The sequence below is a fragment of the Canis lupus genome, chromosome 10, assembly GCF_003254725.2.
Source record: "Canis lupus dingo isolate Sandy chromosome 10, ASM325472v2, whole genome shotgun sequence".
Taxonomy (NCBI): Eukaryota; Metazoa; Chordata; class Mammalia; order Carnivora; family Canidae; genus Canis; species Canis lupus.
In genome coordinates, this window is record NC_064252.1 from 66,778,125 (window position 1) to 66,801,446 (window position 23,322).

Here is a 23,322-nt window from a genome sequence, read left to right on the forward strand (position 1 = left end):
CCATGAATTTAGAAAGTCCCATTTCTTCTCCCAAATCTATCGAAATTAAAATAATTCAACAGATTTTCTTCGTGTCCCATAAAAATCCAGTGGGCATTTCCATTCTGGGTCTCCGTTACTTGGTTGTATCCTTTTCGTACTTCTTACCCTGCTGCGTTCTCTGCATTATTTGTGGTCTCCATGAAGAATCATGAATTGATAGATGCTTACCAGAAGGCATTTGCTGGTAGTAAAGGAGTTATTCCAAATTTATTCCGACGGGTGGGCCATCTCTGAGTTATAGACACCCAGGTGAGAGGAGCATCCTCCAGACACACACGTCCCGCCCAGATCTCTTACTGCCCTTCTCCCCGCTGTGCACCCTCAGGACCCATTCTCTGTCTCCGCAGTTTCCGTGAAAAAGAAAGCAAAACTGAGCAAGGTGAGGCACCTGCGTGGCTTCCCAAATGCAGGGAGGGATGAGCAAGGGCCGAGTGGTTGAGGGTGGAGGGACGGAATGGCACGTCTGGGAACCGATCCTGGCCTCTTCTGAAAGGCTGCCACCGGCTGATTAAAACCACCACAACAAGACTTTCCCAGAGCCAGCTGCCCCTTTTTTATTTTTCTTTCTGACTTTACTTACTACTCTACCTGAAATCCTGCCAGTCAAAGATCTGTTTGCAGTAACGAATTTTCTTTCAGAGACGCCCACGTTTCTGGGAAGGTGAGGGGGCATCGGTGTCTCTGATCTCGCGGATCACTTTCTACCTCAGTGGGTCTGGCTTAGATGAACCAGACTGAAAGGCTGGGAATTGTGGTTGTTGGGAGATGGCAAGCGTGAACTCAGGGCAGGAAAAGGATGGAGCTGGGTGGGGTGTCCCAGGTGGGAGGCCAAGGCGCTGGGATGCTCTGAAAGCCCAGGAGATGGAGGCTGCGCTGTGGAAGGGACTATAGAAAAGGAGGTCCTGGGGCACCTGGGGGGCTCAGGGGTTGAGCGTCTGCCTTCGGTCCAGGGCGTGACCCCGGGGTCCTGGGATCGAGTACCCCCACAGGGAGCCTGCGTCTCCCTCTGCCTGTGTCTCTCCTTCTCTCTCTATGTCTCTCATGAATAAATAAATAGAATCTTAAAAGAAAAAAAAAAGGAAAGAAAGAAAAGGAGGCACTAAAGGCACTTATGCATATTTTAATATTTTCCTAGGCCGATTCTATGTATAGAAATATGAGGAAAAAACCTTCATCTTCCTCCTTCTTCTTATACTTCCTGACTCCCCGCACCCAGGCTTCAGGTGTCAGAACTTTATTCACTTAATGAATTACTTTGGCTTCGATGAGCAGGCCTAGGGACCGGACACCTTTCATAACTTGCTTCTATGTCAACGTATGTTCTCATGTCCAAGAGACCTGCTTGCGAATTAACCAGCGTGTGATCTGTGCCTACACTGGGGTCGACCTGAATGGACTCATCGCTTTTTCATTGTCCCTCATTCCCCGATCTTAATTTGGAATCAAGTGATTTGCTAGGTTGAATTAGAAAGAGGGGTGCCTGGGTGCCTGGGTGGCTCAGCGGTTGAGCGTCTGTCTTAGGCGTGATCCCGTCTGTCTTAGGCGTGATCCCGTCTGTCTTAGGCGTGATCCCGGGATCCGGGGTTGAGTCCCTTGTCGGGCTCCCTGCATGGAGACTGCTTCTCTCTCTGCCTCTCTCTCTGTGTCTCTCATAAATAAATAAAATATTTTTTTTAAATGTCAAAAAAAAAAAAAAAAACCAGAAGGAAAGAGATGTCAGGGCGTGAGGCTTTATTCGGTGAGATTTATGTGATATCGGGGCATGCGGGTCACTAGCAGCCCCTTAGGGACAAACACCCAACCTCTGACCATGGCCTACAAGGCCCTGAGTGGTCTGGCCCCCCTCACCTCGCCAGCGTCACCTGGTCCTGCTTTCCCGGTTCTGGTTCTGTGCTTGTGTCACGCTTCCAGACACAGGGCCTTGGTCCGTGCCGTCCCCGTGGCTTGCGGCTCCTTCTCTGCTCTCTGGCCCTTTGCGGCGGCTGGCCATTCGGGCCCGACTTCCTCCACACTCCGGAATCTGCCCCAGATTCCTCCCCCGTCAGTATCCTCTGTTTCCACACCCACAGATTTAGATTTCTTTCTGATCGAGTGCAGTCGCACCTTTATTGCTGTGATTGTCTTCTCTAACATCTGTGCCCTCTCTCTGGAAAACTCCGAAGACTCAGGGACCCTCTCTGATTTTGTTCACCATCCGTGTCTCTAACGGTTGATGTCGTGTTTGGGACACAGTCGGAATTCAATACTTTCTTTGTTAAAAGAATAAACGAATGGTAAGGGGTGACTGCTTAGGCAAAAGATGGTTGCCTGCAAAAAAAAAATCTGATTTATTTATTGGAGAGAGAAAGAGAGCAGGGGGAGAGGCAGAGGGAGAGGGAGCCTGATGCAGGGATCATGGCCTGGGCCAAAGGCAGACGCTCAACCGCTGAGCCACCCGGTGCCCCTTGTGGGGCTCATTTTTAAAGTCTGTGCTTTGCTTTTTTTTTTTTTTTTTTTTTTTTTTTGCGCTTTGCTTTTTTAGAAGAGGGGGGCAGTACATTCAGAGAGGGCGTTGCCTTCTCCATTTCTTCCGTTAGGTTCCTGTGATGTCAGGATGTCAGTCCGCTAAAGGGCAAAATAAGCTGCGAGCTCGCTCCGCGGTGGCTAACTAACAAGTGGGTGTCACCGCTTAACAGACCTACGCCAAGGAGAGAGGACAAGCTTCATGGCAGGCCTCTGGAAAGCCAACCCTGGGAAGCATACACCTTACACATTCCTTTTTACAAGTACCAATAACGTGTTTATTTAAGGTTTGCTTCTCCTCGATCTTCTCCCCGACTCTCCCTTCACCTCTGTCTCTCAGCCACGGCCTTCAGCGTTTATCCGTAACGCAGGCCATGTCCTAGGCCCCTTCTAGAACCTCACGCCGCCGTTGGCTCCTTATCCTGGTTTCCAAAGGAACCAACACCTCAAGATTTTCAGGGAGGTCGCGGTGGTACCATAACACATGTGAGAACGTGCTTCTCCTCTGTTACTTTTCTTCAATCAACTGAGCATCGCTCTGAACCGGGAACAAGGAGACATCAAACACCTAAGGATGAGCAGACATACAAAAGGGAGGCCGAGGTGACCGAAACCTAACTCAAGTCGAACCCCAAAGTGAACCACTGGATGCAGGCAATGGTGTATTTGTCTATTGGCCGCCCTCTTGAAGACGTACAGAGTCTGCTGTGTTTCTCTTGAAAGCGTGTACTTAGACTTACGGGGTCGTATTAGGTTTTCATTGATCTTGGAGAAGCCTTTCTAATGTCCCCGAGGACCCTACGGCGCGTCAGTCTGTATATGAGATGCCAAGGTCCTCCGATAACCTGTTGCTGAGAACTTGCCGAGGCAGGTGGAGGAGTGCGGTGGGGAAGGCCCATCCGTGACTCGGCAAAGCCAAGGGAAAGCCAGGGTCCTGGAGTTCTGTGTTTGGCAGCGGGTCTCTACAGCGTGCGCCCGGAGCCTGAGCTCGGGGTGACATGGTCTGCTGCGAGGCAGCCGGGCTCCTTTGCTAGGGTCGAACTGGGAGGCGTGGAAGTAACGTGTGTCATTCGCTGGGGGAAAGGGCAGAGGGGAGCAAACACATCGGCGTCATCTTTTAGAGTCGAACTCAGGAAAACTTGTGCAACCAGCAAGACCTTTTAGTTAGGCCAAGTGCTTTAAATTGTCATCAAAAGAGGTAGGAGTGTGTTCCCGAGAGACAATGGCAAACACTGAGAAGAACTCTGATTCCTCAAGTCAGTCCGCCTTTTGTCCACGGCGAGCTGCAAGATTCCAAGGGAACGTCCCAGCTTTGGAGAATGCGTTTCCTTCACGTCTTCGTAGGGTTTACCGATTTTCCTTGGTGACTGTGCTTCAAGAGTTTAAGCAGCTGGCAGAGAGGATGAGCACAGGTGGAAATGGAAACCCGTTTTCTCCATGCAGTGCAAAAAAAAAAAAGGAAACGCATGTGCCCGTTCCTTTCATAGCCAGGGACAAGTTTGAAGCCAGGGCCTGGAGACTCTTGGAGGGGACCAGGACCCTGTCCCTGTTTTCATAGTTCCTGTGACCGAGTCGAGGGGATATAACACTACAGGACACCAACAGTCCCGCGAGAGTGCGACGTGTGCTTGGATGGAGGAAAAATTGGGGGTCAGGGAGGGGTGGCACCAAGCCGCTAGAGTCCGGCACATGCTTCCTGCTCCTGAGAGGCGATGGCAGTTGGGCGAAACCTAGAGACGGTCACCAAAGGGCTTGCCGGGAAGGACCCTGCAAAGAGGCCTAGCACAGGGGACCGCACGGGGCGTGGGAGCTGTGCCTGCGGGGAGGGGGTGAGAAGCCCGGGAGCCTCAGGACCGGGGTGCGACTCCCGCAGGAGGCAGGCCCGAGGCCCCCGGAGGGGACACAGAGATGGTGCAAGGCCTTCCTCGGAGGCCTAAAACAGGCGCCCTTTTTCCTGAAGGCAAATGATAGCCGCAGCAGGATCTTGAGAGCCGGGGTTATAAGATCATATACGTATCTTAGAAAAATCACTCTGGCAGCTATTACACATTCTCCCGCGAAGACAAAACACTTCTTTATAACCTCTGAAGCATTCTAGCTGGTTCCTGAGAAAGGGTTGTCTATAATTCTCACCATTTATCCTCTTAACATAACACAGAAACATTATCCCATCTGACTTCTGGCTAAGCAGACGCAGCCCTGATCTGGAGCAGTGGGCTTGGGGTAGTTTTACATCCTTCCTAACAACCTGGCACACTCGGGTAGCTCCGCTCCAGAGGAAACCCGACCTCCTCATGCTCATGGGATGTTTGCACCAGCAGCAGCCCCTGGAAGGGCAGGGAATGTTCTACACGCCGTGTAAGGGGTGAAATGCCATATTCATCCTCGTAGATGTGCTCTGTGAGAAAACAGACTGGAGGAAAGAAAAAAAAAAAAAAGAAACAACAGCAAGCCTTCATATTGGAGGAGAAGGGAGCCACCTTACAACATGAGCTGTAGGGTCTTCGTGCTTTTGGGTTGACCGCGTAGACACCTCCCAAGTCATGGCAGAGTTTACTCCGCGTCGAGAGGTGCGATTACGAACGGCCTTGGTTCGGAGTCTGCAGGCCTCTCTGGGACAAACATTCTGCTTCCAAGCACTTGAAGGTGAGCAAAGCAAAAGTTCAGGAGCGACCCCGGCCAGAGACTACGGGTCCTCAGGACAGGTCTGTAAATGAATTGTCTCCAAGCTGGGAGGCCTCGCAGCCCGGCTTCTAGCAAAACAAGAAGGGCCACAACCCGACACCTTCCTCTGCCCCGGTGGTTGAAAGTTCATATCCCTAATTAGGAGTCTTGCCTCAACGACGGAAAGAGCCCTCTGACAGCCAACCCAACCCGTTTTATGTACACCTGCTGGCCGGCCGACGCTGGAGGGCCCTCTGGGTTGTGATGGTGAATCTTGGGCACTTCGGGGGGTTTTGTTCTGGCCTGGCTCAGAATAGGTTTAGGGGATGGGCAATCCTGGAGGTTGGGGGGGTGGTGCGCGGAGAGAGGGAGTTAGGAGGAAGAGAAAAATGGGAGCAGCGCTTTGACCTGCCAGAGAGGAGCCCCTGCTGACACGGTCAGTCTGACCCATTGAATGGCCTGAATGCGGTAAATGCCGCTTTATCCTGCCTTGAAAGGCACGAGATAGCACAGTCTAAATGCCTGGGCATGCTTAAATAGGCGACTCGGGATGTTTGAGTTGAGCGTGTTTGAAATCTGAGCTCTCTGACAGCCTGGGAGCTGCCACAGGTCACCTGCCTTGCTCCGCAGGGACAGACCAGGTCTCGCAAGAAATTGTCCGTAGACGAATTGTAGTACAAATTCCTTTCTTTGTTGCTTGGCCTCTTTCACTAGACCATGGCCTATAAAATTTTGTAAAAACAATTCTTAAATATTATTTGAAAGGGCAAATGGCCCACGCTGAAAGGTTTGACAGTTTGACATATAGTGCATGGTTTTGATAGCTCGGAAACTGGAAAGTGTGGCCAGGATCCCCCCCCCCCCACCTCGTTAGAAGCCTGGTGTTTTTCACGTAGTGTCTTGTTGCCACCGAGTCCCTCTGCTCCCTGCAACCTGACAGGCAATGAGTCTGCTTCAGTGATCTTCAATCCTTTTAGACTAATTCGTGAGAGAGCAGAAAAATGGCTGGCACCTTACAATCCAGCGTCCAGAGAGCCCAGAACCAGGTATTGCCAATTAAGGAGCCATCGGGATAATCATATCAAAGCATTGGAGGCTTTGGAGGCTTCTCATAAGGCCAGAGCCAGTGGCGAGAGAGAGAGAGAGAGAGAGAGAGAGAGAGAGAGAGAGGTTGAGAGAGAGAGAGAGAGAGAGGAGAGAGGAGAGCCCAGAGTTTCACTTGAGTGAGAAGAAAAAAGGGACTGGAGTGGCCGGGCCTCATCAGAGCCGGGGAGTCACAAGGAAGGGGGTGCTGCATTAGAATGTTGCATATGTGCAGCAGCGGGTGCTCTGCTCCCCTCGGCTGCCTCTGCATAGCCAAAGGCCATTTTCGGGAGCCTCTGGCCCCTCAGTCACTGGCCTGCTAGTTAATTGCCACACGGACTTCATGACACATGGGCAGATAATATGACATTTTCGGTTTCTGTCACTAGCAAACGCCACAACGTTGCTTGCACTAGTTGCTAAGAAGCTGTCAGAAACCATTAGCAATTGGCTAAAGTCGCCCTATGGCATTTCCTCATAGCATCAGCAAAACGAGCATAAATCACCCACTGGAGCCTACTGCTATCCTAATGAGGCTGTAAGCTTGTTTATGGACTAGCATCATTTTTATGATTATTTCCACCTTTTCAGTTTGCCTTCATTTGGCGGCAGGAGAAGTCAGCTCCAGGAATGAAGTCACTGCTGACATTTTACAAATGTGGTTCAGAGCTGCTGCCTGCTGCCATGTGGTCGGCCGGCGGTTCTCCAAGTTTGTTTAGTGATCTTAAAAATAAAAAAAAATAAAAAATAAAAAAAATAAAAAGGAAATAAATCCTCCAGAGACCGCATCGAGGTGACTGTATCAAATTGCAGAGTGAATGGAAATGCTAGAGGTACAATTGACCATTTAGACTGTTCCTCGGAGGTGGAGACGTTTCGAGATCAATTTTCAGTTCTAGAAAGTGGAAGAGGTTAAACAATTTATGAAAATCTATGAAAGTGTTTGCTTTTAGAATAGTCTGTTGTATTATGCTCTTCTCCTTCCCCATCTTCTCCATTTCCCTAACTTGTGTCGGGAAGGAGCAGGGTTTATTGTTTTAGGCTTTTCTGAACATGCACCAGTATTTACACTGGATTGAAAGCATTTGCTTCCAATGAAAATCTTGTCTTAGATTACAACCCAGCAGTGTAATTTCCCTCCCAGATGGGAGTAAAGTAGCTGTATTTGCCTAAAAACAGTAGGAAGAACAAACTGTGCATTAAGCCAAGGCTGTTTTTGGCTTGAGCTAATGATGTAATAGAAACCTTTTATTCGGGAGAGGTCACTGCCAGGGACTGAAGGGGGTGATCTGGCTCCTGCTTGAAAGGTTTCTCCATTGTGTCTACATAAGTCTTCACTTAAAAAATTCTGTTCCTAATGCTGCTGCTTTCATACAGCAGAAATAAACAGGAAAGGTTCTGGTGAGTGTTACACATGGAATGCAGAAAGCCTTCCTCTCCTAATGGAGTATATAATTCAGGTGCCCTCAAGGCACGCTTTCAGGAATTCTTTTGCCTGAGGTAATGGGAAGCTAAGGCTGCTTTAAGGCCTTGATTATCTATTGATGCACAAAGCTGGAAAAAAGTCATCTCCGCTGGATTATAGTAGATATTTCCATAAATTATCAATGAATTCTCTTCGAGGCAGGCACTAGGCATCGCCTGCTAAATTAATCTGAAGGGGTTTTGAGATGGATGGAAAGGCTATTTTTTTTTTTTTTAAAGGTGGAAAACAATCATGGAGAGGTGGTGAAAAACTGTCATTAGGTTAGAAGCTTTTCATTTTTAATCAATGATCAAGTAATATGTTTCTTTTCCTCGGTTACCTTTTGCATATTGAAAGTGGATTAGCCCATTGAAATTTTAAATGCTGTTGAGTTGGTTTCTTTTCTCATGTTTCTTTAATGAATTGTTATTTTATATGGTGAATTGCTTCTCTGAATAAAAAGCCTCTTTAAATACTGGACTTTCAAGGAATTTATTAGGCAAATCCAAGGGGACTCCTTCTAAAACACTTGGTTATGCAAATAATGGGTTTGGTGGGGTGGGAGGAGCACCGGTTTAGGGGATGCGGTGTGTCTGGGCCGGCCCAGGCCTGCCAGCCCCAGACCTGCCGTGTGACCTTGGGCAAGTCACCTAAGCACTTTCTTGGCTCGCTGCCCATACAAGTGAGGGCTCCGGAGTCCGGGGGATGGAGGGTTGGGGCGGGGGGGTCTCTAGGATCTATTCCACCGAGAACACAGCTATGATTCTGTGGAACTTGAACAAAACAGAGGGATTTTTAGATACAATAAAATTACGGATTTTTTAAAATTAAAATCACAGAAAAGTTCTGCCAAAGTTTCGTGTCTGTGGCATAGGCGGCAGTCATCGCAGAAACGTCGAAATTAGTCTGTTCCTCGCCCACCAGTCTCTAAACTTTACCATACAAGTTAAGGCCGTTTGGGGGCAATTTCCTTTTTTGGGGGGTGAGGTGGGGGGCTCCGCAGGGGACTCCTGAGAGAGCTGGTAAGAACAATTGATTAATGGCGACCTAATTACCGTAGATTAGACCAGAATCACGAAGATCAAAGTAGTACACTTGTACCTAGTGTCTTTGGGTGACAGAAATAAGGAACAGGGAATAAGGGATCCGAGGAAGCCAGGTAACCGAACCTGAGGCCAGTGCCAACGCGCGGTGGCCGGGAGACGGGTCTCATCCGAGTACCCGACTCCTCGGCCGCGTAGACGGCCCTCCAGTAGCATACTCAGGCCGGCCGCGTGCCCCCAGGTGTGTGTGCAGGCCACGTGCCCCCAGGTGTGCATGCAGGCCTCATGCCCATGTGCCCTCAGGTGTGCATGCAGGCCGCATGCCCCCAGGTGTGTGTGCAGGCCACGTGCCCCCAGGTGTGCATGCAGGCCGCGTGCCCACATGCCCTCAGGTGTGTGTGCAGGCTGCGTGCCCCCAGGTGTGTGTGCAGGCCATGTGCCCCCAGGTGTGCGTGCAGCCACGTGCCCACGTGCCCCCAGGTGTGCCGGCTGCCTCACTGCCAAGCCTTCTTCCTGGGCCGCGGGGCCCTGTCCTGCCCTGGAAGTCGGTGGCTTCCCCCGAGAGCCGGGGTGGCCCGCAGGTGGCGGGTCGGGAGGCCCCCTTGGCAGGAACCAAGCTGCCCAGCCCCAGCCTCGTCTTCCTTTTGAACTTTTGTGCCAAAACACGAGGTATCAGTTCCCATTTGTACCTCGCGACTTGCGCGAGGCAGTGTGTGCTTCCATGGGCTGAAACGTCATTTTTCTGTCTTACCACGCACGGCGCTGTGAAAGGCATGCTGCATTTTTGTGTTTTATCGTGTCACAGCGCCAGAGTATTTTCTAGAGGACACAACATAAACGTTAGAACAGAGAGCAATGGAAGAATGGGATCCACGATATTCAGGGGTTTGTAAACAGGTGACTTTTCAATGAGCAAAATTTGAATCTGGAAGAAATCTTAGAAATTGCCTGGATTTGTAGGGTAATCCAATTCAACGGACTATTAATTTAACATCACTTTAGTGACTTACATAGTAATTGTTTCCTAATTTAAAAAAAAAAAAAACTATTTCAGGGAGTTTTGCCCTTACTAAACTTGATGCTCTCTTTCTATGACAAGAAAAATTATGTTCTATTTGAAGCATCCCTATGTCAAAGCGCTTCGATGATGGATTACTTACATTTCCATGGCCTACTTTATAGTCTTAGATAGATCACTTGTGGAAATAGTTGCTGTCTTAAATGCATCTTCTCACAAGTTGACATCAATGACTGTATGTGGGGTTTGAATACCCAGGCAGGGACGGCACGTCTGCCCACGGCCACCACCATATCGAACTCCCCAGTTACACTTAACTCGTCTCAGCTGTACCCCTCTGAATAATTACCATGGCAACGAAGCTACTAAAGAGATTGGCCATTTCCCCTCATTCCCTTTGACCTTTCCCACTGTCCTTTGGAAGAAGTTCCTCAGACCTGACTACTTTTGAGCCTAGGCCTTGTTCTTTCTCTTTGTCATGGAAAAAAAAGAAAAAAAAATAATAAAAACAGTACCAAATAAACTATTAATCATTTATATTGCTCTTTTGGTTTTGTTTATATCCAAAGGCATTCTATTTGCATAAAGCATGTCAAGGTAGCATCAGTCAAAATTTGATTCACTATGTTTGCAGGTGATGGCTTGGACAACAGTGTAGCTTCCCCCAGCACAGGTGACGATGATGATCCAGATAAGGACAAAAAGCGTCACAAAAAGCGTGGCATCTTTCCCAAAGTAGCCACAAATATCATGAGGGCGTGGCTGTTCCAGCATCTAACAGTAAGTGGATTCTAAATGACATATGTAAACTAAATATGGACGATGAACCCGTTGTGATAGAAAAAAAAAAAAAAAGATGGGGGAACATGATCCCTCTGCACTTGGAATATTTCATAAATCACTGTGTCCCCCTAGTTTTTACAGAAGTGTTAGCCCTTATTTCCTAGATACTTACCCCAAACGAGAAGTGTTATTTGAAGTTCACTATTGCAATTTTGTTAACTGTAAGTTATAAGGTGTAGGAGTTGTGATTTTAAGTATGTATGTTAATGATGTTGCTTTTCTCAGTGTGACTCTTGGGTCCCTAGAACCAAGTCCTACTAAGAAGAAAGTAAGATAGACCCCGGAGAGAAGGACTTCCTTTCTCCTAACGCTGTAGCGGACCTTCCTAGCGCACGGTCCCAAAAAGCTTAAATCTTGTTGCAATGGCAAGATGCTCACATAAATTGCTCTGAAGTGGTTTGCATGCACTGGTTGCCATTACGAGACATTCATCCGAGCCCGAGCTGCACAGTGAAAGTTGTCCCTGTGCTTAGAACTGTAAAGGGAAACAGCAATATAGAGTCAACTCTTCCTGTGTAGTCCCTTGTGACTTTTCAAGCAGAGTAACAGTTTATATTGTCTGTGTGAGTATTGCTGTTTTCACTGCAGGAATTCTCCTGGAGATGTGAGAAACTGGAGATTTGGGGCTTTATGCCACCAAGGGATTTGTTTTGTTTGGTTATTGTTCTGAATGAATTTCATGTTCAAAATATTTATAATCATAATATTTTGGTGGATATTTTTGTAAGTGCATACCGACTTAATGACATCCGAGGAAGAAGACGGAATGAAAATTTATGGATAAAATAATATTTTAAAAATCAGCAACGTTGTCGCCACGGGGGACTTCTCACTATATTAGGGACAGAGGTTGAGTTTAAAATAGGTCATCGCCTAGCCCCCGCCTGGTAGCCTCAAGTGAGCGAATGCTAAAAGTCTTGGCTTTTTGAGAAACGTCAGAAGCAAACTCTTTATGTTACTTTTTTTTTTTTTTAAGCATAGTTTGCTTTCCTTAACGTCATTTATGTTTAAATATCAAGGTTAATTCTGCTTTGTCACCCATGTGGCCAGGTCAGTTGACCCTCCCCACCTTTGCCCACCTTCAGAGCGCTGGCCTTTAGCTTGCACTGTGTCAGGGAGACAGGAGGGGCTGTCAAAGGCCACCACGCTGGTTCTGCTCCTCTGGATGGAGGCTCTGCCTCCAGGAACACTCGAGGGTGTAAATTAATCCAGACTTTCCGGCAAGGATAACTAAAAAAATATATAAAAAATAAATAAGTAAAATACTTTCCTCCCTCTGCCCCAGTCACCATGATTCCAAACAGCAACTAGACTACCCTGACCATTTGGGAAGCAGCTTTGGAGGTTGGCCTAGGGCTGGTAGTTAGTTGGAGCTTTAGATCGTGTGGCTGATTTTAGCAGCATATGCGGTTTACCCCAAACCCCACCCGGGTGCCGTTACTTACCTGATGTCTGTTACCTGTACGCGGATAGTCCGAGATGTGCCTGGTGCAAGTTTGCCCCTGAGGGTTATGGACCACGACTGAGGGGGATGGGAAGGGCCAGGGTCTGGAGGGCACGGAGGGCACGGCAGGAGGAAAACGTAGCGGGAGATAGGCAGAGACAGTTGGTGAACGGTGCTGATGCAGCCGTGCTGATGTTTCGTCACTGGGGCCAACCAGCCAACCAGATCTGGAGCCTGGGGGCGGAAGGGGACAAAATCAGGTGGCCCCTGAGGTTACGACCAAAATCTCTTGCCTGTACTAACGGAAAAAAAAAAAAAAAAAAAAAAAAAAGAATGGATTTCATCAGCCTCCATCTCAATCTGCAAAGGAGCTTGAGGCTGAGATGCCCCTGAATAAAATATAATCAAATATTAGTTCAGACAGAATCAGGAGAGAGAGAAGCAAGTTCTTTTATTCATCCACCAGGTTTCCTGGTTTTCTAGGTCATACCCTTGGGAAGAACCTTGTAGAGAGAGCTATATTATCTTCTTAAAACAAAACGAAACAACACAAAAAAACTTCTGTAGCCACCAGCAAGATCTTACCTGCATTGCGATGCTTTTTGTGGTCCATCTGTTATTCGGGCAATTCGATTGGAAATTATTCATAAACTGCCTGATTTCTTGAGGTCTGGCTAACGTCTTTCAGTTTTGGGGTCTGTGCTGGCCTTTGCCCCTGCCCTGGAAGGGGAAACCCATTTGTCCACACCTCCCTGGCTTTCTGTGCATGTTTGCAGAAATCGCCTAGTGGCCTGCATCGGACATGCCCACCCGCTTCCCCACTCCGCTGCCATGTGCTCGTACAAAAATATCGGTAACGGTAACCACCTCTAAAAAAACCGAATATCTCACAGTATCATCTAAAAAGCAAAGGAGATACATTTAAATTTCCTCCCTCTTTCCTTCCCCCAATGAAAACGATGCCCTACCCTCTTCTCTAATTGCAAGACCAGCTAGACGTCCAGTTGTCAGTTGTCTTGTTACACCTCTTGAAGGAATGCACAAACCGCTTAGGTAATCGTTCATAGTCAGGAGCCGGTCATAATGAATTCTATGGGAAAGGCCTCTAGAGTTTAAGGAGAGTTTTGTTATTTGTTCAAATATGATTAAGTAGTGATATCTCCGCACTAATCTTTTAGCAACTTTATGTCAAGTTCTGAGGGTTCTGGGGGAATTGCATGATTCATTTGGAAGATGCTACAAATTTTAAATGATCACATTCTTGCTTATGTGATTAATGTAACTTAATCTGGAGAAATCCTGTCTGAAATCTTGCAGGATACGAAAGAGCATTCGAAACTCTGACTAATTAACGTAATAGCAATAACAATTTATTAGCAAGCTGTAAAAACTAATCTTTTAACTGCCAAAAAGCGTATTATAAAACCTCACATACCTTTTTTTTTTTTTGAAAGCAAATTCCTACTTTCTTTTATTTTTTCAAATAAATGGGTCAATCTTTACATTGGGTTTATTCAGTTAAAAACAGCAACAACAACAAAAACCTGTCTTTGAAAGGGCTTTCAAGCATTTGTGTGTCAGGGGAGTAGAATGGGCCCTGAAAACAAAACAAAACAAAACACACACACACACACAAAAAAAAAACCTTCCTGGATTTGCACCCCAGCTGCATAAGAAAAATGTGCTGTTTCTGTAGCTGTCCACAGGTAGATTTAATCGGTAGCACATTTTACTACTCCAAGGAGAGAACTAAACCTTCATTCTGTGACTCACAGTGAGCTAAACTGGAAATACTTGTATACGATGAAAATAATAAAAGAAAAAGGAAACAGATTTTAAACTTTGGTGATTTTGGGGTAAAAGGAAATTTCAGTGATGTAAATCTCCACCTCAGTCTTAGTTGAGCATTTGCCAGTTTTGATAACTAGGAGCAGGTCTCTTAAAAGAAACTCTTCCCTGGAATCGCAAAGGATGACAGACATTATTTAGATAATAAGAGAGAATTCGAAAGAAAACAAAAGCATTTATTAATAGAAATGCTTGCATTTGCCTGAAGACAAATTATTGCAAACAATTAAGAAATACTTAATATCTGAGTATGAGTCACTGTATAGTCAGTCAGTTCGGGGGCATATGCTCCATGAAGGTTTCTTTTTCCTTCTTAAAGGTGTTATTCCAACTATAACTACAACCTACTATGTCATAGTGTTTAAACTGGATGTGTTTTACATATTGCCAGTTATTTTGCTATATGGTGTTACAGCGATATGTGCCTAAGGGCCTAGCGAAAATGAGAAAAAGGGAGAAATACAACGTTTCAGGTAAAAAAAAAAAAAATCAAGGGTTTTCTGTTTTGTTTCTTTCCCCCCTACCCTATTGGATTTATACCCTCTTGCATATTGCGGATTTAAATATAATCTAAATAGAAAAGCGGTTAATATGGTTCTTATTTAAAATATGCAGTGACATGTTTTCCGGCATGGAGCTGCTGTGTGTCCCAGGAATCTTGAAAGTTAGGAAGAATGCAGGCTGTTCAAATACACACCTGCGGGGTCAGGTGAAGAAACCATGCGAGGGGCGACGCATCTGGTATTTGACCAGTAAGGGGAGGTGACCCTCAAGGTGAATTGGTTTTTCATTCACATTCTCTTGTTGGATTCCTTTCACTGATCTTTCGGATCTCATTGGATGCTTAATAGAGACACTTTGTTTCTGTGTCTGGATACACATTTTTTTGACTCTTTGGTTTTGTTTTGTTTGTTTCTTATTTGTGAACTTGTAGCCTTGAAAAATCCTTGTTTGTCTGTGGCGAAATTTATGGCTCAATTTCTGATTTATAAGACCTTCCTCTCAATGTGGATAAAGCCAAAGTGAGGGGTTGTAGAATCTTCCAGGTTGAGAATGGCGTTTCCATAGAAACACTATTAGATGAAAAGTGCCCTGCGGGTCCGCCACTCTAAGGATGGAGTAAATGGAATTGAATTGGGAATTGAATGCTCTAGAAGAGACAGATGTTGTTTCATTGGTTTTGCTTTTGGTAACAAGATCTGTTGGCGACATCTTAGTGTCATATCTCTGCTTGCAGTTTTGGAAGAATTGTTCTCTCAACATTAGGAATTATTATTACACTGAAAAAGTCCTTCTCATTGGTATCCAGACAACCGTTCTGTTGGTCGAGGTGAGTGAAAGGTCAAAAGGCAGACAGAAGGACCTGTAGGTGGGCATGTAGGTAGGTAACAGATGGGATTTGGTCCCCTCCTTCCGTCCTCTGTTTTTCTGTCCCTCACCTCTAAAATTTGATGGTTTCAACAGCAAATATTTCCATTGTGCCTAACGAGCTGGTATGAGTCGGCTAAAATCAGTCCTAAGAAAATAGTGGGGTCAGGAAGGCAGTGTTCTTGAACTCTTGCCCAGAATGGGAAGGAGTATTTGAGAAGGACAGTCCTTCCTTCAGACTAGTCCTAACATATCTTCATATGCACGTGCCTGACCCCAGGAAGGTGGTTTGTGGAGACAGCAACTTTGAGTCCTTCTTCGCTGCGTGTTATCCGCAGATACATGATTAAATTGAGATTCTTGAAAACCAGGATGTAGGGGTGACAAGAATTTTTCCCTTCCAGATGTCCATGTGCCTTATCAAAAATGAGCTCTCGTAAACCTATGAGAATATCTTTGTAGCTACTACTTTTTCTCCTACACGTAGTTGCCATTCACCTTCACGGGCTTTCATGATGATGATGGGTCAGAGCAAGGCTGTGCCAAAACTAGCGCAAGTTTGAGTGACAGATCCCTCTACTTTAATTTTAAAAGTTCTCTGCTAGTTTGGAGATAGCATATTTCCACTGTGATTACATTGGACCCTGACGATTTTTTCACCCAATTGGGAATCCTCCCTCTTAGGAGGCAAATGGAATAGATTGTTTAATTACTTGGAGGTACTGTTGGAATGCCCTAATTCTTCTGTGATGTATGCCATATAAACTCCGTTTTAATAATGAAGCGGGTGGTTTCTAGATTCTGGGGCAACTGCCTTTTTTTTTTTCTCTCTCTCTCTCTCTCTCTCTCTCTTTCTTAGCTGGTTATTGAAATCCTAATGGGATGGGTGATGAATTTTCTTAGGTCAGGTAAACTGAAAAGGCTACAGCTGGAATTCTTCACCCAGAAGAATCGGAGTTAATACTAATGATCATTGTGAATTAGAAGATCAAAGGCAAAGCATCAGCCGGTTCTCCAAGTCGTTGCCCCAGAGGCCATTAGTGACCTGGAGAGCTCTCTCGCAGCCTTCCACACACCTCCTTCCCCTCGTCCCAGCCTTTCCTCCCCATCATGGTTGTGCACCTCTGACCTGGGGTAATTACAGTCGGTTGATGAGGGGACATGGGGGAAAAAAAAAACAATCAAAAGTAAAACAAAAGTCCAACTTTAAATAATTGCCCATTTACCCAGGTACCTAGGACTCATAAGCCAATGAGCTCTGACTGGGGAATGTGACAGAGATTTTTGTGCTCAAATGATTTGCTCATGTCTCTGAGGATTGGTGCCATATACAAGGGGCTTGTGTAGAGTCTGGCTGGCAATTTATAATTTAGATTATGCTAAAATTTTCCTTTGTTTCCAAGGATAGGTTGAAAATACACAGTAGTTCGGTTCTCTGATATGCTCTGAATCGGCCTAATTAAATAAAAGATGAGGTTCAAAACAAAAGTGCCCATATAAGCACAATTTATTAAGTTGATGGTTGCTGATGCACATAACTGCTTGAACACTAGCCAGCCATTTATACTTCAAAGCATACATCAATATCATGTCTTCTTCTGATTCCTCCGATATATTTTGGAAGATAAAGTATCAAGTTCGGTCAGTGAGTATGCAACTGCTCCTCCTCAGTTAATCATTCAGATTAAAACTGGAGCATTGCTTATATGTGTGTGTGAGTGTGTCTCTCAGACTGACTCAGCCCAACCCTTAGGAGTCTCCCATAATGCAAGCTTGACTTTTTACCTTCTCAGTGTTTAAGATTCCTAGGGAAGGTACTTTGCTTTAAAATATGAAGGTTTGATGGAGAGAAGATCGGTTGGTTTTGTTTTAGAAAGGATTCTAGTGTTTGGGTTGGGTTTGGTTGGTTGGCTGTTTGTCCAGGAGAGGTAAATCGATTTGTCATGGAATTTAGGATACTTTATCTGATCTGACTGGAAACATCCCAATCACATCTCAGTCTTCCTTATGGAAACGTGTAGATACATAAATACGTCCCTACATACGTGGACATTATTCTGTAGGACCGATCTCTCTGAACCCCTGTTCCCTGGACCAATCCTAGTGGGGAAAACGGACCCATTTTACTTCTTTTTATCTCCTAAATATTTATGTTCAGGGCTCTAATTTTTCTGATTTTGACTGTTGTGAGTGTATGCCAGGAGATAACCAATAGTGGAGAGCACCTTGCAGTCGATGGTCTGTTGCTCAGGTCACTAAACCCTGCTGGTCACGGTCCAAGTTCATCTGTAATAACAGAATGCCACGAGGTAGCAAAAATTATTGTAGTAAGGCTCCAAGCAGAGATAGTGACTGTGCAGATTCCCATCCAAATGGCTGAGACGGACAAGGCTGTTTCAATCTTGCTTGTCCCTCAGTTGGCAGAGTCCTGAGCCCGGGAAGGCTGGCTCACCTCGATGGACTTGTTGCTCCTCCTAGTGTGTCAAGAGTAGGAGAGAGCCCTCGGGGATGCAGATAGGCACCCATTTCTTGATAGGCCCGTGGAGAGCCTCCAAGAACAAAGAAGTACCTGAGAGAGTTATGACAGGCAATTTTCTAACATCTTAAGAACCTTTAGCCCTGGTTTTTTTCTTGCGGTTGCATAATGCCTTCACTCAGCAAGTTACAGCCCAGTGAGTGTGGGTCCTGATGCAAGACCTGTGGCTTTGTCTTTGAACACTATAAAGAAGAGATAGGCCCCAAATAACTTGAAGTTATAAACGTGAACATCCCAACTTAGTCGATATGAGATACAAATTACCTGATTTTATAATGTATTATTCAAACTCTTCTGACCTAGAGACCTTTGGTTTGGTGGAAATGACTCCTTGTCCTCCTGGTATTATCTCTTCAGGCAAAATGGGACTATATATATATGAATGCAACCTGTCATGTGTCTTTGCTCTTCAGTTCTTAATATTCTGCAGTTTTCATCTGTTCCCACATTAATTTTGGCATCCCTGTAGAGCCCATGCTCTCTCCCATGACACGAGTGACCTTTGAGAGTTCAGTGTCCTAGGAAGTTCTCGGGATACCAGGGGGCCAGGAGGCAGAGTCAGCGAACAGGAACACCCATCCTAAGAAAGATCAATGAGTAGAGGTAACTTCTATTGCAGGTGATAGAAGTTTAGGGCTAATTCCTATTATGTAAAGAGAAGCCAGTTTCCAAACATCTTGGGGGAGAAGCTAAAAAAAAAAACAAAAAAAAAACTTGATTTCACATTACATGACATTACTTTTATCATTTGCTTAAAAAAAAAAAAGATCTCTTAACGGCTTGGCTATTTTGACACTGGATCTTTCTGTCCTGTTAACAGCTGAAGAAAAAAATTGATCCAAAGGTTAAATGAAATCACAACGTGTGTCTTGGCGGTGCCTTGTAGTTTAATATTTCCACGTGCTCTGGATTCTTAAGACAAGCCTATGAGGTAGCAGGATGAGCAAAACGAAGTTTCGAGAAGTGAAGTGAATGATTTTTTTTCTCAAGGGTGAAAGCTAGGAACTGGCTGAGCTGGAAGCAGATTCTCCTGACTTGAATTTCCCAGTGCTTTCCACCACGTTGCCTCTCAAATACAGAGCAAATCAAATCGCATTGTGGAAGTTCAAAGGTATAATCATAATCTCATTCCATGAACTAGCTAATTAGTATTTTTTTTTTAAATAAAAATAAGAGCCAGAGGGTTTGGCATAAAACTTCATCATGCAACCTGATGGTTACTGGAAACGAAGGATCAAGGATGATCCTTTCTCCCCTAGATCTTTTTTTTCTGGATGTCTCTGCCCATTAAAAAAAGGCATAGCTAGAGCTATTGATATTTTGTGCAACTGGAATAATTTATGCATTGTTAGAATTTCAGATTTTAAACATTAGCTGCTCCTCCTTCCTTATGGAAATATGTAAATCTCTCGCCCTGTCTACTACTAACAATGTCTGATAGCAGTTTGGGGGTGAGGGCTCTTTCCTCATGCAAATCCTAAGTGAACCTTCTCACACAGAATTTAGCTCCTTGCAGACTTTTTTTTTTTTTTTTTTTTTTTTTGCCCGTCACGTGTCCAGGACGCCAAAGAGCTATGTCTTTAATTTGCTTTATGGAGACCGAGGAACCTGCCGCTGCCGTCTCGATTACTCTTGAAACTACCATCCAACTGTCGTTTCTCAGCAAAGAAGGCTGCTAAAGCCTGGAGAATTAGGCCGCTGCTCTGGGCTCTGACACTGCGGTCTGATCATTTTAAAGCTAGTAATAACCAGAATCCTAAAATTCTTATGAATAAAATGTAATTTTAGTAATGTTTCCATAAACAGTGGTAATGGTGGCATTTTAGTAGGCAGTGACATTAGTCACATCGAAATTGCACCACATTGGCTTTTAAATTACTCCACCTGTCTGTGTGAATAGAATTTTCAGTGTAAAAGCAGAGAGACAGCTGCTGCTAATGTCTTCTTCTCCCTGTGCAGATAATGCTGGCAAATCGACATGCATAAAGGACTGGTTTGTGATGTAAAACGGTACCTGACCCTGCCGGCTCCTGAGCCACAAAGAAATACCTTTAATTACCGGTGGCCGTGTTTCGTTGTGGATGTACCAGTGTCAGCTTCCAGGGACGTGACCTCAGGTCCACCCCCTTCCCCCCCCCCCACCCCGTGGGCACGTCACCCACCGTATACTCTTTCTTCCACCCACATCCGTAGTGAGATGGGTGAGCGTTTACCTTGATGTGTTTCAGAAACGTGTAAGGCATTAATACTTAAAAGGGAAACGTCTAATACTGTGTGAACTTGATTGATGATCCTGCCGTGTGAGAACTTTCAAAGATTAGTGGAATCTGGTTCCTTCTTCCTAGGCAGGGTGGAGCTCTGTAGGATGCTGTGGATGCTCTCAGAGGGCTTAGCATCATTCATCTGGCGCAGATACGTGTTCTTGCGTGTGGATCACGGCCGGGCAGAAAGGGCAAAGAGTAGAGGGGCCAGAGAATATCATTTATTTTATTTTATTTTATTTTATTTTTATTTTATTATTTTATTTTATTTTATTATTTTATTTATTTATTTTATTTTATTTTATTTTATTATTTTATTTTATTTTATTTTATTTGTTGGACCACGTGCCCATGCTTCCCGTTGACATGTGATGAAGCTGTCTCTCTCGAAGCAGCCTTTTTGTTTTTGGCCTCCTGGTTCTGGTCGACCGCAGCAGCTGCCTCAAAGTAAGAATGGGCCGGCCAACGGGATCCTCCTGTGGAGGCTCCTGTCGCCAGCAATGCATTTGGTGAAATGGCAGGTAGGAGATACACTCGTCTGGCTCACTCGTAGGCATTCTTTTTGACTTCTTTCACACAACTGGTGTTTTCGTGTTTAATTTAACAAGGAATGAGTAGTAAATGAAAGCTGCTGCCTGAAATCCCACTGTGAGCGTGTTTTGCACTTGGCTCCCCAGTGACAAGGCAATTTGTGAAATTATGTGATGGAGTAATTAGATGAAGCCAGGGCTCCTGATTGTTGCCATGCATATGTGGCGAGGGTTTGCTGGGAAGAGGGAGGGGGAGAAAGAAATAGATTATTACCCTGGCAAGTTGGCTCAAAGCTTCTTCATTTATTTGTAAACAGAATATTTAGTGACCGCATAGGAAGTAGCTGTAATCACCAGCTCATAAAGAAACCACAGCAGAGCTTTTGAATTTTTGCAGAGTGCTCATGTAAAATTTAAGCTGGGAGGCAGAGTCCCTGTTAATGTAATTAGGATCTAATTTACCACCCTTTGCACACAGATGTAATAATGTCTAGATATTTATTCTATCTTTAAGCACGTTACATATACCTCAGTGCAGCAGTTACTGAACAGAAACAGGTGTGAGCACTTTCCTAATTCGTTTTTACACTGTAAACACGTAGCAATTTAAGGGAAATATTTACCAAAAACGAGGGGAAGGAATGTCTGCAAATGAGGCAGTAATGGACAGTTGCCCTTTATGTACTGATGGATTTCTCAATGGTTAAGTAAATTAAAGCAAATGCTAGAAAAATCAATAGGCCAGCATAGTCTCGGTTTTGCCTCATAGACTTCAGGACAGAATGACAGATGTGGTGTCTATGACCCATTTAAGTATTAATGCTTGAAAAACTGCTTCTGCATGCGAGGTTATAGGCTTAGAAACATTCTGCTGTATTAAATTACAGACAATAATATTTTTAAGTATATGTGGAATTTATATGTTTCGGTGAGGCTGTCCTTATGTGTCGCATTTATACTGGAAGATTAGTTGCCTAGTTGTTGCAGTCGCGCCATAAATCAGTTTGGGACGTTCCCACGCGGAAACATCTTCATAAGGCTGTAGTTGGAAGGTGAGGATGATGTGTCTCGAGCTTGCCTGTATGGGGAAGCGAAGATGCTCGGTAACACTCCGGGTGGAAAGCAAATTGGATTTAATTAAGAGGTAGATGCTCAGAGCCTTTGGAAGAACCCGTAAGATACCATTCCAGTGGGGCCTATGATTCAGTCGTTCTCCAGGGCCACGGGTGCCATAGCTTGCATTTGAACTGACACGGCTAGTTGACCGTCGCCGGGTGTGGAATTTTCGGGCTGTTCTAATGTTCTGAGGAGTGGACGTTAACCTCTGAGGGACAAGGCCGGCCTTTGGGTAGCACCACACAGGGTCCATTTTCCCCTCCGGTGTTGTTCCCGTTACCACCCTCAAGAGAAACGGTGTAGACGTGGGCACCTGCTGGTTGGTTGACCGCCGGTGGCAGGAAGATGACGAGAAGAGAAACGAGGCGCCGTGTACCGGAGTCCTGGCTTTCGGGAGCAAGGCTGGTTTTCGTAACCAGAATAGACGGGAGGGTTGAAGTCATCATCCTGGTAAGTTGGGGAGAAGGTGCCATTCGTCTGCCGGGAAGGGGTTGGGCTGGCGTGGACGTGACCTCCCTGCCTTACGCTGAGTGAGCCCAGACGGTGACTTGCTTCCTTCTCTGCCCGGGACACCGCGCACACCGTCCGGCCTGCCTCTCTGGGTTTTGGACATCAGTGTGTGCGGGTGCTAGGTAGGGTGACGACAGGTAGGGTGACGACAGGTAAGGTGACAATAGGTAGGGTGATGAATGCAGTCATTGGCGCTCTTGCTGGGTTGATACGGGGAGAAGTAGAATGATGAGTTAGATTCTTAGTTGAAGATGTCTTCTCCGTTTTAATTTTCATGCAATCTAGCGTCAATATTGTCCACGCTCCCTTGAGTCTGGGTCAGGGGATTTAGCAGTGGACACACCTGGAGGTTTAACGGACGTGTACATAGTAATTTTTTGAAAGTGGAAGTCTACCATCTGAAAAACCAGAAAGTAGAACTCTACAGAATTAAATTTTGTCTTGCTTCTTTTAAAGCAGTACTTCTTCTTTTTTTTTTTTTTTTTTTTAAAGCAGTACTTCTTATCTCGTGTGCACTCAGATGATATGGGGAGCGGTCTTTCAAGGCAGATTCTGGTTCAGTGGGATGGGGCCTGAGACTTCTGCATTTCCAATAAGCTCCCAGCAGATACCGATGCTTCTGGGGCACAGACCGCGCGTAGCTCAGCAAGGATCTAAGGAACAGAAACGAGAGGATGGACTTTAAATGGAGAGATGCTGATTCTTTTTCTCCATCTTTGATTTTTATACTTTGATTCCCTCCCCCCCCCACCCCGCTTTGATGTTGAAACTTAACCCGTTATTTTATCATGTAAGTTGGAACCGAAGTGTTTCTGTTTTTCCTCTGCAAACCTGCAGTTCTTTCTCGGTGTACGAGAACTCTCTTTTGACTACCGAGGAGTTTTTATAAGGCGGGCTTTGTGTTTTAGAGCAGCTTTAGGTTCGCAGCCAAACTGAGGAACAGGTACGCAGATTTCCCCTGTATCTCCACCCGCCCCCCCGCCCCGGCCACCACCCCACGTGCATAGCCTCCCCACTCTCAGTGCCCCCCGCCGGACACGTGATGCGCC

The 23,322-nt window shown here is 45.5% G+C and overlaps 1 protein-coding gene and 2 long non-coding RNA genes across 11 annotated transcripts in view; 2 read left to right on the forward strand and 1 right to left on the reverse strand.

The window, feature by feature from the left end:
• MEIS1 (Meis homeobox 1) overlaps positions 1 to 23,322 on the forward strand; it is a 165,495-nt gene that overhangs the window by 63,622 nt on the left and 78,551 nt on the right. For all 8 annotated transcript variants that reach the window (XM_049115592.1, XM_049115598.1, XM_049115595.1 and 5 more), the window contains one exon: positions 10,452 to 10,597. In XM_049115592.1, the coding sequence (XP_048971549.1) occupies positions 10,452 to 10,597 (146 nt within the window). The remainder of the gene's footprint in view (positions 1 to 10,451; positions 10,598 to 23,322) is intronic.
• On the reverse strand, positions 10,616 to 15,026 carry LOC112673808 (uncharacterized). 2 transcript variants are annotated; one of them, XR_003145055.3, is made up of 4 exons: positions 14,650 to 15,026; positions 12,106 to 12,338; positions 11,740 to 11,890; positions 10,616 to 11,135 (listed from the first exon to the last, which is right to left on the reverse strand). It is a non-coding gene; the product is annotated as an uncharacterized LOC112673808 (long non-coding RNA). The 2 variants fall into 2 exon arrangements; XR_007413659.1 differs by lacking the exon at positions 10,616 to 11,135 and having other exon boundaries at positions 11,618 to 11,890.
• On the forward strand, positions 15,145 to 19,969 carry LOC112673811 (uncharacterized). The gene is made up of 3 exons (XR_003145057.3): positions 15,145 to 15,282; positions 18,677 to 18,967; positions 19,816 to 19,969. It is a non-coding gene; the product is annotated as an uncharacterized LOC112673811 (long non-coding RNA).